We start from the raw sequence: 15,046 nt of genomic DNA, 5'->3' as shown, positions 1-15,046 counted from the left end.
TCAGAAACCAGATTCGCCCAGCACTTCCATACCAAGGCACTCCGCAAGCTGCTGGGGAGATTCCAAGGGAATAAGACCTTTATCAAGTCAGTTATTTATTGGGCAAGACAAATAAGTAGATAGTTAACTACAATGCAAGCAAAAGAGACATGAATCTGAGGGCCAGTGGTATGATGGAGTGCAGCGGAAGCAGGGCTAATCTTGATAGAGAAACTGAGAGGGCCCATGAAGGAGGTGGCATTAGAAGGATGTGGAGCCTGGAAGGATGAGGTGTTGCCGTTGGTGGAGGATGAAGGACAGGCTATGTTTAGCTGAGTGATTATCATCACAGCATCATCATGATGTGTTCAGAAGTGTTTTCCTTGGCGTATGTGTAGGGGTGTGTTTAGCCTCTCTATCAGATTTTAAGAAAATGGTTACCACTTCTTGGATGTTAGGAAAGTTAATTTATAGGTTTCAGAAAATACAAAAGGCATCTTTGCCCACCGTCACTTCTGACCCTGACCTCATTCTCTTTATAACTTCTATGGCTAATTGGTGTCAGTTCCCCCAGCAGCAAAGAGCGTTTTATTAACAGTTAATTAACAATACGTTGTACATTGTACATGCTCAATAAATGAAATTAAATTTTTCTTTTTAAAAAAGAGATGCACAGCTTGGTGAGTGAAGGATGAAGCTTATTTATCAATTTTTTTTGTCAATTTAATGTTTTTTTTCCAGGCTCTTTGTCACTTCTAGGTATTTTCATTCTGCCTGCTTTCCTTATCCATCTTTTCAATCAATATTTCTTTTCTGAAAACTTTGTATTTGTTAAACATATTAGACGCATTCATATTTCTATATTTATGTCACCTTAAGTAACATTCAGTGTATTTCTTTTCTTTTATCAGATAATCCCATTTATTTTCAAGCTGCTGATACCTTCATTTTTTTCTAGATTTAAATCATCTCCTAGAATATGTGACCCCTCACTTTGAAACCAATTACTGTTCTTGATATTGTCTTCATTTGAGATATTTTTCTATTTGGTATTTTTCAAAACTTCTCATTTCTTCTAAGTTCTGTCAAATTGCTTTAAAAAAGAAAGAGAAAAAAAGCTCTTCTTGTGAACTCAGACCCATGGAGTGGTTACCTAGTAACAGCAGTTTGGGTCTAAGCTCATGCTGAACAGCAATAAGAGAGAGAGAGAGTGCATCAAAGCCATTTCTGTAATGCAAAGGCTGGGTTCTGCTCCTGTAATGCAAGGTGAATGATAAATTCAAGTTCTTTTTCAGGTCTTCAAAATCTCTTCTTCTCTGGTGAATGTAGAATGTTTTTTGCTCTGTCCTACTTTTTAGGGATCAAAGAATTTCAGGGCTCTCTGGTACCTCTGCTTCAGTTGAGTTCTTTCTTTGATTCTACCTATGTCTGAACCTTCTATCATGGATTTTCTAATTTTTAATTCTTACTATACATGCTGTCCACCTGGTTTTCTTGATTTGACACTTGATTCAAATTTGACACTTGATTTCTTGGTCTGACATCTATCCAGTACTCTTGATTGTTTTTCATTTATTTTATCATCTTCTCATCTCAACCAGGTTCATTAGAAGGCTGCCTCATTATGCCTTTTTATTCACTTAGTAGATAAGAAAAACAAAGACAGGGGTTATATTTTGTCAGATAGCATATGTAGAGAGCACTAAAAACACTTTTTAAGATCTTAATATCACATTTTGATTCTCATGATGAAAATAAAGAGGTGATAGTGTACAATATGTTAGCCACATCAGAGATTATTTCAAGATAATTAGATTTATAAAGCTCTGAGTCATTCTTATGTCATCACTTGGTAGAGTGGATCTGTTCTTGAGAAAATAGGTTGGTTACTTTATATAAATTGAACGTAATATCTGTCCAGGATGGAAGAGGGTATACTCAGGTCCTTCTAGTAATTCATTCTTCTGAATCATGTGGCTGGACTTCTTATTCCAGATCTTGATGGGAGATCCAGAGTCCCAGAAATCCTTCTCACAGTTGTGGCAGCAACAGAGTATAGCAGCTGTTCTTAGAGTGGCTCCATGGCCTTCATCGTTAATAAATTTTTTGTGTGTGTTTTTGAGACAGGATCTCACTCTGTCGCCCAGGCTGGAGTGCAGTGGTGCTCTCTCCACTCAATGCAATCTCCTCCTCTCGGGTCCAAGTGATTCTCTTGCTTTAGCCTCCTGAGTAGCTGGGATTACAGGCATGTGCCAACAGACCTGGCTAATTTTTGTATTTTTGTAGAGACTGGGTTTCGCCATGTTGGCCAGGCTGTCTGGAACTCCTGGTCTCATGTGATCCCCCCACCTGGTGGTTAATTAATTTCTATAGAAATGTTAAGAACCCTGGAGAGTGGCTACCAAACTTCTTCTAATAGATTTACCAATCTATTAATAAGCACCTGTGTTTTTAGCTCATGTCAGCAACTGAGGATGGGTGCAGTGTTAACTGAAAACATACAGAGTGGGCTGGGTGCAGTGGCTCATGCCTGTAATCTCAGCACTTTGGGAGGCCAAGGTGGGCGGATCATGAGGTCAAGAGATTGAGACCATCCTGGCCAACATGGTGAAATCCCGTCTCTACTAAAAATACAAAAATGAGCTGGGCGTGATGGCATGCGCCTGTAGTCCCAGCTACTTAGGAGGCTGAAGCAGGAGAACTGCTTGAACCCAGGAGGCGTAGGTTGCAGTGAGCCAAGATGGCGCTACTGCACTCCAGCCTGGGCAACAAGAGCGAAACTCTGTCTAAAAAAAAAAAAAAATACAGAGTGGCATCAGAGATTGTATTTAAGTACAATTGGTATGCTGAGTAGATGTCAACAAGTTTACCTGAGGTGCCTGAGTAATTACTCCTCAGGGATCACTGTGTGTATTACAGGCACAAAACCTCCTTTTCATCTGGCTATTAAATTTCTTTAGAAAGATGGATGCTTCCTTTAACATACATGACTGATCTCAGTTTTATTCCATTGTCTTGTTTTTTTGCAGGGTGCTCGGGGCTTAGATGGTGAACCTGGGCCTCAGGGTCTTCCTGGTGCACCTGTAAGTGATTTTCCTTCCACAAAACCCAATGATAGATTTTTGTTTTTGCTCTGTATGCATGTGTGTGCAGTATTGCTTACATGTGAATAACTGAAGTGGAAAAATGGACAATTTATATATATATGTTTAAATTTAAATTTAATTAAGACAGGTATCTTTCTCGGGTACATAGAAATGTTCTTCTGACTTGATATGATTTTTTTTCTTCATAGATTAAGCCAAATTATTAAGTATTTATGTTTGTGTGTTTTCCTTTTCTTTGGTTATCAGGACGCCTTGAGTCTCAGTAACTATCTCGTTTCTAGTATCTTGTCCATTTGATATTTTTCGTTTTCTATGGTTTCTGACTTCATTATTCCACATTTTGATTGCCATATGTCCATGTGTCATTATTTTAGGTTTCCTCGAGCCTGTTTTTGGGAGGGAAATAGACAAAAAAGCCATCCATTGATAATTGAATATGCCACATAAAAAGTAGAAAAGATATAGGAAACATAGAATTTCCAACTGTCAAAGTCCTGTGTTCCAATGGGAAAGACAGAAAGTAACTCAATGATAAACTATACAAGATCAAATGCTAAAGCACAGGATAGATGTAATCTATGTAAGAGGACCTGAGGGGAGGTTGGTTTGAAAGCCTATGGGCAGGAAAGACAGCAAAGTACAGGGGTGGCACTGTTGGTGGTGATGGGGTATGTGTGCTGTCATAGGGGCTGTCACTGCCTGGAGTGGAAAGTTTGGTTGAAAAGATGAGATTGGAAGGATAAGGTAGAGATACATCATGGAGAATGTTTAATGCCAACCTGAGTCATTTGAACAGATCCAGTAGCAATAGGGAGCCATTTGAGGTTTTAGAATTAAGCAACTCAACAAAAGCTGTATTTTAGGAAGACACAGCCTCTTATCTATTACCACCTGTAGCATATATCAACATTAGCTAGATCACTTCGACAGAAATCACTAATATTGACTGGAGGATTAAATAATATGAGGGAAAGATTGGCAACTAATCCAAACCTCAAACCTTTACAACAGTCATGAAGTTAGCTGATATGTACATGCAGTTACTGATGTCAAAATTCACTGCATGGATCCATTATATGTTACACACAAGAACACAGAGGCATAGTGCATTTAAGGGGAGAACAAAAGACCATCAAGTCTCAGTTATCTCTATGGCAATATCCATTTTTAAGACAATGCCATTTTTATAAAAAAGACTTCTTCATCTAGGCTTCCTTGATAGAGCAAAGCCATTGTGGTGGAAGACTAATAGTTGGGTGACGTGGATGGTACTTTCTAATTTTTAAAAGTTGATTAATAAGTAACTTTTGCTTGTATTAACAAAATTTTATTTTCATACAGGGTGATCAAGGACAGCGAGGACCTCCAGGAGAAGCAGGTCCCAAAGGAGATAGAGTGAGTTTAAATTCAGTCACTCCAAGCCTCCTGCTTTTCAGTGTCATCTGCTGATTATGCTGATCTCTTTGACAAGTCTAAGTATTATGTTAACTGAACATGTCTTGTCTATTCTTTCTCTTCCTCCCTGCAGGGCGCTGAAGGTGCTAGAGGAATTCCTGGTCTCCCTGGGCCCAAAGGAGACACGGTATGTCCTGAGCTGTAGTCATCAAGCACATTTTTCAGTGATCATTGACTTGCAATAAAACTTTAGAAAATAATGAAGGGAAAAAGAATGTGACTGTGTGTTACAGACAGTATGTTTCTTTGTGTGTGTTTAGGGTTTGCCAGGTGTGGATGGCCGTGATGGGATCCCTGGAATGCCTGGAACAAAGGTAGGCTGTGTAATTTAGTCCAAGAGTGAGTGGGACTGTCTCTGCCCTGGCCAACTGAGTGTGGCATTTCCATTACTAAATCACCAAAAGATTTATTTAACTAGCTTTGGCTTTTTCCCTTCCTTTAATTTTTGAATCAAGTGTCAAATATGAAATACTTATTAGAATAGTATAATTATTTGCTTGGTTTCAGGAACTCAGTAAAATTGCCCTTTTGATGAAAGTAGGTTGAGAGAGACTGTGCATTTTGGTTGAATTATGTCCTATTTCCCACCCTACTCCCCCACCCTAAATTAAGTCACTTTATAAAAGTGCATGTAAAGTCAGCTGTTGGGACAATCCTTTTACTTAAAACGTCTGTGCTCCTCCGTTTCTTACAAGAAATACAGCAGCTCATACAGGTTCAATCATGTGATAAAAGTTTTTTTTTCAGGGTGAACCAGGAAAACCTGGGCCTCCTGGTGATGCAGGATTGCAGGGGTTACCAGTAAGTATTTGATTCTTTACATGTTAATTGGTTTATATACATGTTTTAAAGATATACATTTTGGGGAGAGACATGCTACCTAATTTGATAAGTTCTGGGGAAGATATGATGTTTTACTTTTACATTTTTACAATTTACATTTGTATTTTATATTTTATACTTTTTCTCTGTATAGCTATTTGTGTAATAACTGTAAATAATAGGCTTTAATTTTATGTTTTGGATTCCTTTTCTCTCTTTAGTTTACTCAGTCTTTTTTTACATATTTTTTAACTAACCCTAAGCTGTAGGCCAGTGTGATATATTTCATTCCACTTTAAACCGGTTCTAAAGTTCTTGTTAGTAGGGTTAAGCAACAAGAGTTCTGAGAGTATGCTCAGGTGACCCCTTGGATTATGTACTATTTTTAATCATTCAAATTGGTGTTTGCCTGCATTAATGTGTCTGGAAGTTCATGTGGATTGTACCACGTGTATTCTTGGCTCTTTTGGAGGCAAATCTTTCTAATTAATAAAGAATACTTGGTAATATCAAAGCCTGGCCCCCAATCTTTTAAATAATCAGATAATATTAGCACTCCCAATAATATCAAACCTGAGTCAGATCCAGCATCCTCCTACCATTTCCTTTTCTACTATAAAGCTCAGCATTTTTGAGAGGTTTTCATTTTATTACTCTGTACATGAAACCATGTCACATCCCTGTAGTCTCTGTCCTGCCTAGTAGAGCTCCTCTTGATCTGAAAATGGTACTGGATTCTAATTTGGGAAGTTTGTCTTTGAAAAGTAACTTTAGTTTAAAGACAAGATTTGCTTTAAGGGTACTTAGCTTTAACAAGCCAGATATAGTAAAGTCATACCCTCTAAACTGTGGATCATTCTATAAATGACTGTGCAGAGTTTGGGAACTAGGAAGCATCTTCCTCACATTAAAGCTTTGAGGTTACCATGATTCCTTCAGCCTCCCTGCAGTGTGCAGTGGGCTTGGCATCTCATGGATTCTCAGAGGAGGTGATTAAACTCGGATTGTGTATGTATTCTTTTAGGGTGTACCTGGAATTCCTGGTGCAAAGGGTGTTGCTGGTGAAAAGGTAAAATATTTTAAAATTTAAGTTCATATTTTTCTTAATTTCTTTATTATTTACTAACATATTTGTAATTTTTAATATTTTCAGCGTGTGTTTTATTTTATATTTGGCCCTAGGGAGAAATAAAAAAGTAAATGTGTTAAGGCTTCAAATACTAATCTTTTTCCTAGCTATAGAAAGCATACTTTGACAAAATACTGCTAATTAGATTTCCTTAATGAAAATGTCATCCTTTGCCAGTATAAAACAGAAAATTTTATTGTTCCTTACTACTAAAATAAGGAAGATATTATTAAGCCACAGAACTTATGTCAGAGACTATTATTAGGATGATTCAGCTAAACTAAAAAGATATTAGGCATTTTTTTTTCACACACTGATCGACCACTGCTTATATTCTACATAAAACAAAAATGTAAGTGGTTAAAAACAATAGGTGGAAAAAAATGTTAAGGGATAAAATATGGCTTTGGTTGAGAAGAAAAGGGATAAAAGGTGAATAACATAGAGATTGGTGGCTATTAGAGTACCAAGCTGCAGCTCTCCAATCACAGTGGTCTGCAGCGTCTTGAGCTGCACATGAGATTGATGGTGGAGAGGGCGTCTCCAGACATGTGCTTTCCCGAGAGCTTGCTGACGGGGCTTTCTCAGCAGCACATCCTATTTCCCCGTGTTGGTTGGATTCTTAATACTTTCGATAGTTTAATGTGAGGTAGAAATACTCAAATAATTATATTGGAGGTGGAAATGGTAAAGGAAAGACATATATTATTAATATTGTGAAGAAAGAAAAATCCTCTAATTGAAGAGGATCCCCTTAACTGAAGGCTAAAACCCCTCATTGTTTGACATTTGACCTTTAATATATTTCTTAGACTCACAGACAATATCTTGAATCTAAAGAATTTCGATGTATCTAACAAGAAAGAGATTCTGCACATTCCCAGATTCTCAGTGTGAAAGCAGGGAATTAATGCCATTCAAATGTAAGAGATCCCAGTCTGGGTAAGGCAGATTGATGATTATGCTTACTTCAGCATGAGTTACTTTGAATGTTGCATTTTACCCTTAGGGTAGCACTGGTGCTCCAGGGAAGCCTGGTCAGATGGGAAATTCAGGCAAACCGGTAAGACACCATTTTACCTCTCCTGAAGTTCTAACCTGTTGTAATCAGTAGGTGTTAACTTTTTTCTACCTTCCTTCCTCATAACAGGGCCAACAGGGGCCTCCAGGAGAGGTGGGACCCCGAGGACCCCGGGGGCTTCCTGTGAGTATTCCTTGCTGTTCTTTCCTAAAGCACCTTCTCAGGACTTTGTTGGATGTTCTTCCATTCATCCATTCATCCATCCATCCATGAATGCTATCTGATGTTTGAACCCATGCTAGTCCAAGACACACAAGGAGACAAAATGCTATTTAGATGCACAGCATGCCTTTTCAGAAAATGCAAACAAAAATAAAGTGCTTCAAAAACCATGGTGACCCTTTCTGCCCTCACCTCATGTTTAAGGAAATATTTTAGTGTGATTTAAAAAGACCCAACGTTGAGATACAATTCACATACTACATAATTCACCTATCTTTATTGATTTTTAGCATATTGATGGAATTGTGCAACCATCACCCCAATCAAGTTTAGAATATTTCCATCACCTAAAAAAAGAATCTTATACCCACCTCCCACCTGTAGTCATCCATCATTTCCTTTTAATTCCTTCAGTTTTAGACAACCACTAATCCACTTTATGTCTCTATAGATTTGCCAATTCTGGAAGTTTCATGTAAATGGAATCATACAATATGAGAGCTTTTTGTTTTTTAAAAAACAAGTAGTTAATTAACTTTTTAAGAGATATGGTCTGTCTCAGTCACCCAGGTTGGGGTGCAGTGGCACAATCGTAGCTCACAGCAACCTTGAACTCCTGGGCTCATGCAGTCCTCCTGCCTAAGCCTCCCGAGTGGCTGGGACTGAAGGGGTGCACCACCACGCCTGGCTAACTTTTAATTTTTTTTGTAGAGATGGGGTCTTGCTATGTTGACTAGGCTGGTCTTGAACTCCTGGCTTCAAGCGATCCTTCTGCCTCAGCTTCCCAAAATGTTGGGATTACAGACATGAGCTACCATGCCCGGCTGTATTTTATTTTTTTTCCTAATGATTGGCTTCTGTCACTTAGCATAATGTTTCAAGGTTTATCTATGCTGTAGCATGTATCAGTACTTCATTCCTTTTTATTCTTGAATAATATTTAATTGTAGGGATTAATTATGTAGATATATCACATTTTATTGATCCATGCATTGGGTGTTAGACATTTGAATTGTTTCAATTTTTTGGCCATTATGAAAAGTGCTGCTATGAACATTCATATACAGGTTTTTGTGTGGACATGTGTTTTAATTTTTCTTGCGTGCCTACCTAAGAGTGGAATTGCTGGGTCATAGGGTAGCTCTGCTTCGGAGAAACCACCAGACTTCTCTTAGTGTGAGTTTGTAAACTTGTCTATTTTATAGCAGCCATAGCAATGACCATTTTCTCACTATACACAGTTTAACCCTAGAGAGAAATTGATTAGGAAATTAAATATTATACACTTAAATTTGACTTTAAAACATTCTCTCTGGCCTTCAGTTTCAGTTATTTTCAAAGGCTGCTGAATAGCCAAAAGAACTCCAAGTTAGAACACAGAAACATTTCCAAATATCATTATTACTTTTTTTGAAGCATTTCTTGGGCATGTTGAATGAAGATTTTTATACTTGAGAAAAGCGAAGTATTCCAGGTGTCTTGTGGCATGAGAATGGAATTTCTCCACTTCTCACAGATATTTGTCAGCCGACTTCCACCAGGTGGTTTCCTGAGGTTTCTGCAGCCAAAACAACCAGCTCGTCATGCCCCTCACTCACTTGCTCTGTGCTTATTTTATTCTTTTCTTTTGCTTGAAGCTTGTGAATTTCTAATTAAAATACTTTCCATAAATTAACTGTCGAAGCAATGACATTATAGCCAGATCACATTTCTAAAACAATGAAGATGCTATATGACTAGCCCAGGAAGATTGAGCAGTGTTGGGCCATTAGAGCTTTGCGAGTGTTTACTATTACATCTCTTATTCATCTTATTTTATTTTATTTTAAACAGAGTCTCACTCTGCTGCCCAGGCTGGAGTGCAGTGGTACAATCTTGGCTCACTGCAATATCCACCTCCTGGGTTCAAGTGATCCTCCCACCTTAGCCTCCAGAATAGCTGGAACTACAGGTGCACACCACCATGTCCAGTTAATTGTTGTATTTTTTATAGAGACAGGGTTTTGCCGTGTTGCCCAGGCTGGTTTCAATCTCCTGAGCTCAGGTGATTCACCCTTTTTGGCCTCCCAAAGTGCTGGGATTACAGGTGTGAGCCACCTCGCCCGGCTCTATTAGTCACTTTAAAGAGCAGAAAGCTCCATGTATTTAAAGGAACATTGACTGAGCACTTGTTGTGGGCCAGAACCATGCATGAATACAAAACATGACATGGAGTAGGGAGAGCTGCTTGGCCAGTCACCAGTTAAGTGCCGTGGGCTGCATAAAGCAATGAAGAACCAGAGGCAGCACCTCAGGAGAAGATGGGATAGGGGGTTGATTCTCCTATGTGAGGAGAGGCAAATCATAGGAGGCTATGCTGATGCAGGGTTTTGGATCTGAGTTTTAGATTTTTGGTTTTTGAATTTCTGTAAGAGTCCAAATTCTTGCCATTGCTCCTGTCCCTGAGGCTCAAAACCTCAGCATTTTCCTCCATCACATTTCCTATCACAAATAGGACCTGTTGGTTCCGTCCTCTTTTCAAGATCTCTTATATTTGACTCTTCATTTCCATTCCCACTACTATCGCCCTGGCTCAGGTCATTACCTACTGCTTGGATCACTGCAATTGTCTCACTGGCTGCAGTCTTTCCTTTCTCTGCCAGTGTCTCCCAAAAGGGTATTGGTACAACTTGAGCTGGGCTAGTTCTTTGTTTTCCAGAACTCTTGCACATGGCAGCGTGTCTCACATCCATGACCTCTGTCCTGCAAGAACATCAGTAGTGTCTCCACAGTCACTGGGACAAACAAAAATGCCAAACACAATTCCAAAGGCCCCGGGGAATGATAGTTCCCTGAGTCTGCACACACTACTGTATTGGTATTTCCAAAGAACAGCATCCATACTCACTTCTCCCCATTAAAAAATCTTCAATGGATTTCTACGGACAGTAAGAGAAAGTCTAAAATCTTAAACTGTCCATTAACCTCCCCGTTTTACTTCTCATTTCGGCTTTACTCAGATCTTGTGTTCAAGTCAGATTGGACTCCATGCTAATTCTCAAATACTCTCCGTACCTCTTTCCTGTAGACCAGACCCTGCATTTAAATGGCTCTTTTCTTCATTTCTCTGGCTCAACATTCCATAAGCCGTCTCAGATGTAATTGGAATGTTAATTGCATCATGAAAACGTTTCAGTTATGCCCTGTCCCCCAGACAGAAGTGATCTTTCCTTATTCTGAACTCTTGTCTCCTTTGTACCCCATGCCGTGGTAACTGCAGAAGGTGGCAGTCATGTCTTTTTCACCGCTGTGTTTCCCACCTCGCTTTCCTCAGGGCTTGCCATAAAGTAGCACTCAATCAATATTTCTTGAAACGAGTTGAATCGGAGGCGTAATAAATCCTGCCATGCTGTTTTTGTTGGTAATAACTGACTTCTCACCTGCTATAAAATTTTCTGAAAAATGTCATGATAGGTTATAAATATTATAGTTCTGGAGCAGAGTTTTAACACCAAATCCACTTACTGAAAGACACATTTGTTCTTTCACTTTACATCATTAAATTCAGTTTTGTAGATAAGTTCATACATTTTTAACAATGCCTCACACTTTTGATCAGTTTTTCCTGCAAATCTAAAACAAGCTGAGAAGAAGAAATGAGCTACTGAGGCATGCGGGTTGGAGATGAAGACATGGACACACATTTCTAATGTGTCCTAGAAGCATGTATTTGAAATTAAGTGGTATTTCCTTTAATGTTTGCCAATACTACTGCAAAAATATTGTCTGTTCATTTTGGTGCCTCCAGAGATTTCATATGGGCGCCTGCCTTTACGATGTAGGCCATGCTTCTGAATTTCTCTATGGCCCTCCCCTTGGTTTTCACCCAGACTGGGCGGCTCCTGGTTTTGCACAGGCACATGACCTGGGCTTTTCATTTGGTCCTACCATGTGGTACCTCTTGGTCCATTTCCGTCTTCCTGGCTTCTGAGAACTCGCCAGGGCTTTTGCTGAGTGGGTTGTGTTCATTCCGCTCTCACGGCTCTGACTGGGATGAGTTTCATGCTGATCGACCTCAGTTTTCTGAAGATGATACGTTCCTTGTGTACAGAAGCCTGTCTACTTTCTCGTGTAGTCCTTTACCACCCCTCCAATACCAACAGCCTCAATGACAGAGGTCCACAAATGTTGTACTGTGAATGATCTAAGCCACCCTCCCACTCCATCTAGGCACTGGCATGTTTCCTCCGTCAATAATTTGTGAAGCTGATGTGTGTGATGGTTAGAGTTTGGACAGATTTTTTTTTTCTGCTTCTGTATGAGGGCATATGTAAACATACACAAGAGAAATGTGCAAACTATATAATGTAAAATTGAATAGATTTTAAAAATATCTTCGTGACAAATCTAAATGCTATCATTGTAGTAGGACTAATATGACCTTTCAATGTTAACATGAAAATGGGTTTATAAAAGCAGCAATCTATAGAAATCATAATTGATCTCCTAGGTTAATCAGCATTCTTTTTGCCAGAGAGAGGCACTTAATATATAGTACAGACTAAGTATAGTGATTTATAATTTCCAACTTCTGAATTGGAAAGGTACTGAGGATAGTGTTCGTTTTTCAGTTAGTTAGCATTTTGGGTAGTTGGACAAAGACAACAGCCATTACAAGCTAGAGCATGACGGAATAAAATCCATTTATTGGGAAAATAATTTTGGCAGTATAAGTATAATTAAGTTAAATCTGTTATTTTCTGTGATCTTTTAAAAGTCTAACAGTTCCATTTTAAAAGGAAAACCTCCAACTTGAATTATTTAGCTGTATGTATTTATGGAAATAATTTTTACAAAATAACACCCAGTACTTGTTTATAAAGAAGGTGCCTGCTTGATGATCAGTGGTGTTGACAGAAACTGGAAACATGAAAACTAAAGACTTAATTTTTTCCAAGCACAACTTGTGCTTTTAAACAGACTTGGGGGATTTGAAAGGCAAACAACATTTAATTAAACATTTGGTTAAAAATTTTTTGGCCGATTTCTTTAGTAATTACCTCAGATCAATATAACTAACACTTCTACTATGCTTACTATGAGACAAGCATAGTTCTAAGTGATTTATGTCTTCTAACTTATTCAATCCTCAAAAAAGCCCTAAGAGATAAGTACTATTTTTATTCCCACTTTATAGATGAGGAAACAGGCACGGAGAGGTTAAGTTGCTTGCCTGAAGTTACCAGATGCATGGCAAAATCAGCTTCAGACCAGGCCACTGGGCTCAATGTCCATGTCTTCATTTCCACCCTCGCATATGCCTCAGTAGCTCAAATCATAGCTCCACAGGATGATTTTCAATTGAAGTTTGCTTGCTAAATGCTGATGTTACAAGACATATCTAGCAAATTATTTAAAATTTATGGAACTTTGGTGGTGGGCATTTAACAAAAGTCTGAGAAAGCTGGTAAAGACAAACAAATACAACGTAAATGCATACAGATTCCTGGATCTTACCCCAGACCTGCAGAATTAGAATCAGAGGGCAAGGGGCTAAATAAAGATAAGGAATGGAGAGATGGGGTTGGGGAGAGGACATCTAGTGCAATATATTTCTAAAGAACTCAGGGGATTCTGATGCATAGCTATCACTGGGAATCAGTGATAGAAGGTCTGCATCTTTTTCAAAGCCCTGATTGGCGGCTGCTTCTTCTTTGTCTTCTTCTTCTTTTTTTTTGTTTGTTTCTTTGAGATGAAGTCACACTCTGTTGCCCAGGCTGGAATGCAGTGATGCAATCTCGGGTCACTGCAACCTCTACCTCCCGGTTTCAAGAAATTTTTCCCCCTCAGCCTCCCGAGTAGTTGGGATTACAGGCTCCCGCCATGATGCCTAGCTAATTTTTGTAGAGACAGGGGTTTGACCATGTTGGCCAGGCTGGTCCCAAACTCCTGACCTCAGGTAATCCGTTCGCATCAGCCTCTTAAAGTGCTGGGATTATAAGGCATGAGCCCCTGCGCCCAGCCCTGATTGGCTTCTTAAAAAGAGATGAGTTGGCAGATGTGTCTCAATTTGTTGGGGATGTATGTGGCAGCACAGAGCATCCAAGAGAAATGTACAGCCTTTGGTTATGATTCATCATTATTTTTGGTTTTTGAGATGGAGTCTAACTTTGTTGCCTAGGCTGGGGTGCAGTGGCGTGATCTTGGGTCACTGCAACCTCCACCTCCCAGGTCCAAGTGATTCTCCTGCCTCAGCCTCTTGAGTAGCTGGGATTACAGGCACCTGCCATCACGCCAAGCTAATTTTTGTATGTTTAGTAGAGACGGGGTTTCACCATGTTGGTGAGGCTGGTCTCGAACTCCTGATCTCAAGTGATCCGCCCACCTTGGCCTCCCAAAGTGCTGGGATTACAAGTGTAAGCCACCACGCCCGGCCAATTCATCATTTTTAATGGCAGGATTTTTGCCTTTATTCCAGTTTCTTTTGATTCCTTTATTATAAGTTGGAACTCTTGTTGTCACGGGGTTTATAAATATTAGCAACTGGGAAGAACAGCCTTTTCCTACCACCCTCTCTTGCCCATATCTGAGAATATAGTTATCACCATGGCTGTTGAAGACTAAGAGTTTTAGCATTTATTTAGCACACTTGTGGTTACCAGTGCCATGGGTAACCCATTTACGCCTGAGGTTGCAATTTTTTGAATTTTTACAATCAGACCTTGGCGATGACCTTCGGCAGTAGGATATAAATAATTCCCACATGCTTAATTACTCCCTGAGGAATGTGTTTAGTCTGTTTTCAGAGATAACTGTTTATATCTTGATTATTTATGTTCATCTTAGCTTAGTCGATGAAATTCCAGAACTTAGAGCAACAGTATGCATGTTCTTAGAAGACAAAGAAATCACATGAATAGCCATCAGAAAATCTTGCCCCAACACCTTGTTTGTAACTGTTTGGTCACTCTTGGGAAAATAAACATTACTGTTTTTCACAGTGAGGTGATTTCTGTAAAATTACCTGCATTTAGAATGGCCAAGGATTTATAGGATGGAAGTGAAATAAAAATGAGGAACCACAGGCTGTCCATTTGTGCAGTAACAGGGGAGTAAATGCTCACAATTTTACTGATCCTTCTCTCCATTCTACATATGCTGGACTCATGGGTACACAAGTTCAGCAGAGCAGGCTGTGTATGTTGGTCTCTGAGCTGTTCATTCATATATATTACCAAGGGTCTACCTCTGGTTGGAAAGCACTTATAAACTGTAATAAGATCTTAGAAAAGACAGAGAAAATAAGAGTCCAGCAGAGAAAATCTTTGTTAT

The 15,046-nt window shown here is 39.2% G+C and overlaps 1 protein-coding gene across 4 annotated transcripts in view; it reads left to right on the top strand.

Annotated features, from left to right (window-relative positions):
* The window catches only part of COL9A1 (collagen type IX alpha 1 chain), a 207,954-nt gene that overhangs the window by 163,253 nt on the left and 29,655 nt on the right, over window positions 1-15,046 (top strand). For all 4 annotated transcript variants that reach the window (XM_054492378.2, XM_054492376.2, XM_054492375.2 and 1 more), the window contains 8 exons: window positions 3,009-3,062; window positions 4,428-4,481; window positions 4,615-4,668; window positions 4,802-4,855; window positions 5,289-5,342; window positions 6,388-6,432; window positions 7,502-7,555; window positions 7,643-7,696. In XM_054492378.2, the coding sequence (XP_054348353.2) occupies window positions 3,009-3,062; window positions 4,428-4,481; window positions 4,615-4,668; window positions 4,802-4,855; window positions 5,289-5,342; window positions 6,388-6,432; window positions 7,502-7,555; window positions 7,643-7,696 (423 nt within the window). The remainder of the gene's footprint in view (window positions 1-3,008; window positions 3,063-4,427; window positions 4,482-4,614; window positions 4,669-4,801; window positions 4,856-5,288; window positions 5,343-6,387; window positions 6,433-7,501; window positions 7,556-7,642; window positions 7,697-15,046) is intronic.

Source organism: Pongo pygmaeus, chromosome 5 (genome assembly GCF_028885625.2).
Source record: "Pongo pygmaeus isolate AG05252 chromosome 5, NHGRI_mPonPyg2-v2.0_pri, whole genome shotgun sequence".
NCBI classification, from domain to species: Eukaryota; Metazoa; Chordata; class Mammalia; order Primates; family Hominidae; genus Pongo; species Pongo pygmaeus.
The sequence above is the reverse complement of the archived record's forward strand: the minus strand, read 5'-3'. Positions and strand labels throughout refer to the sequence as shown.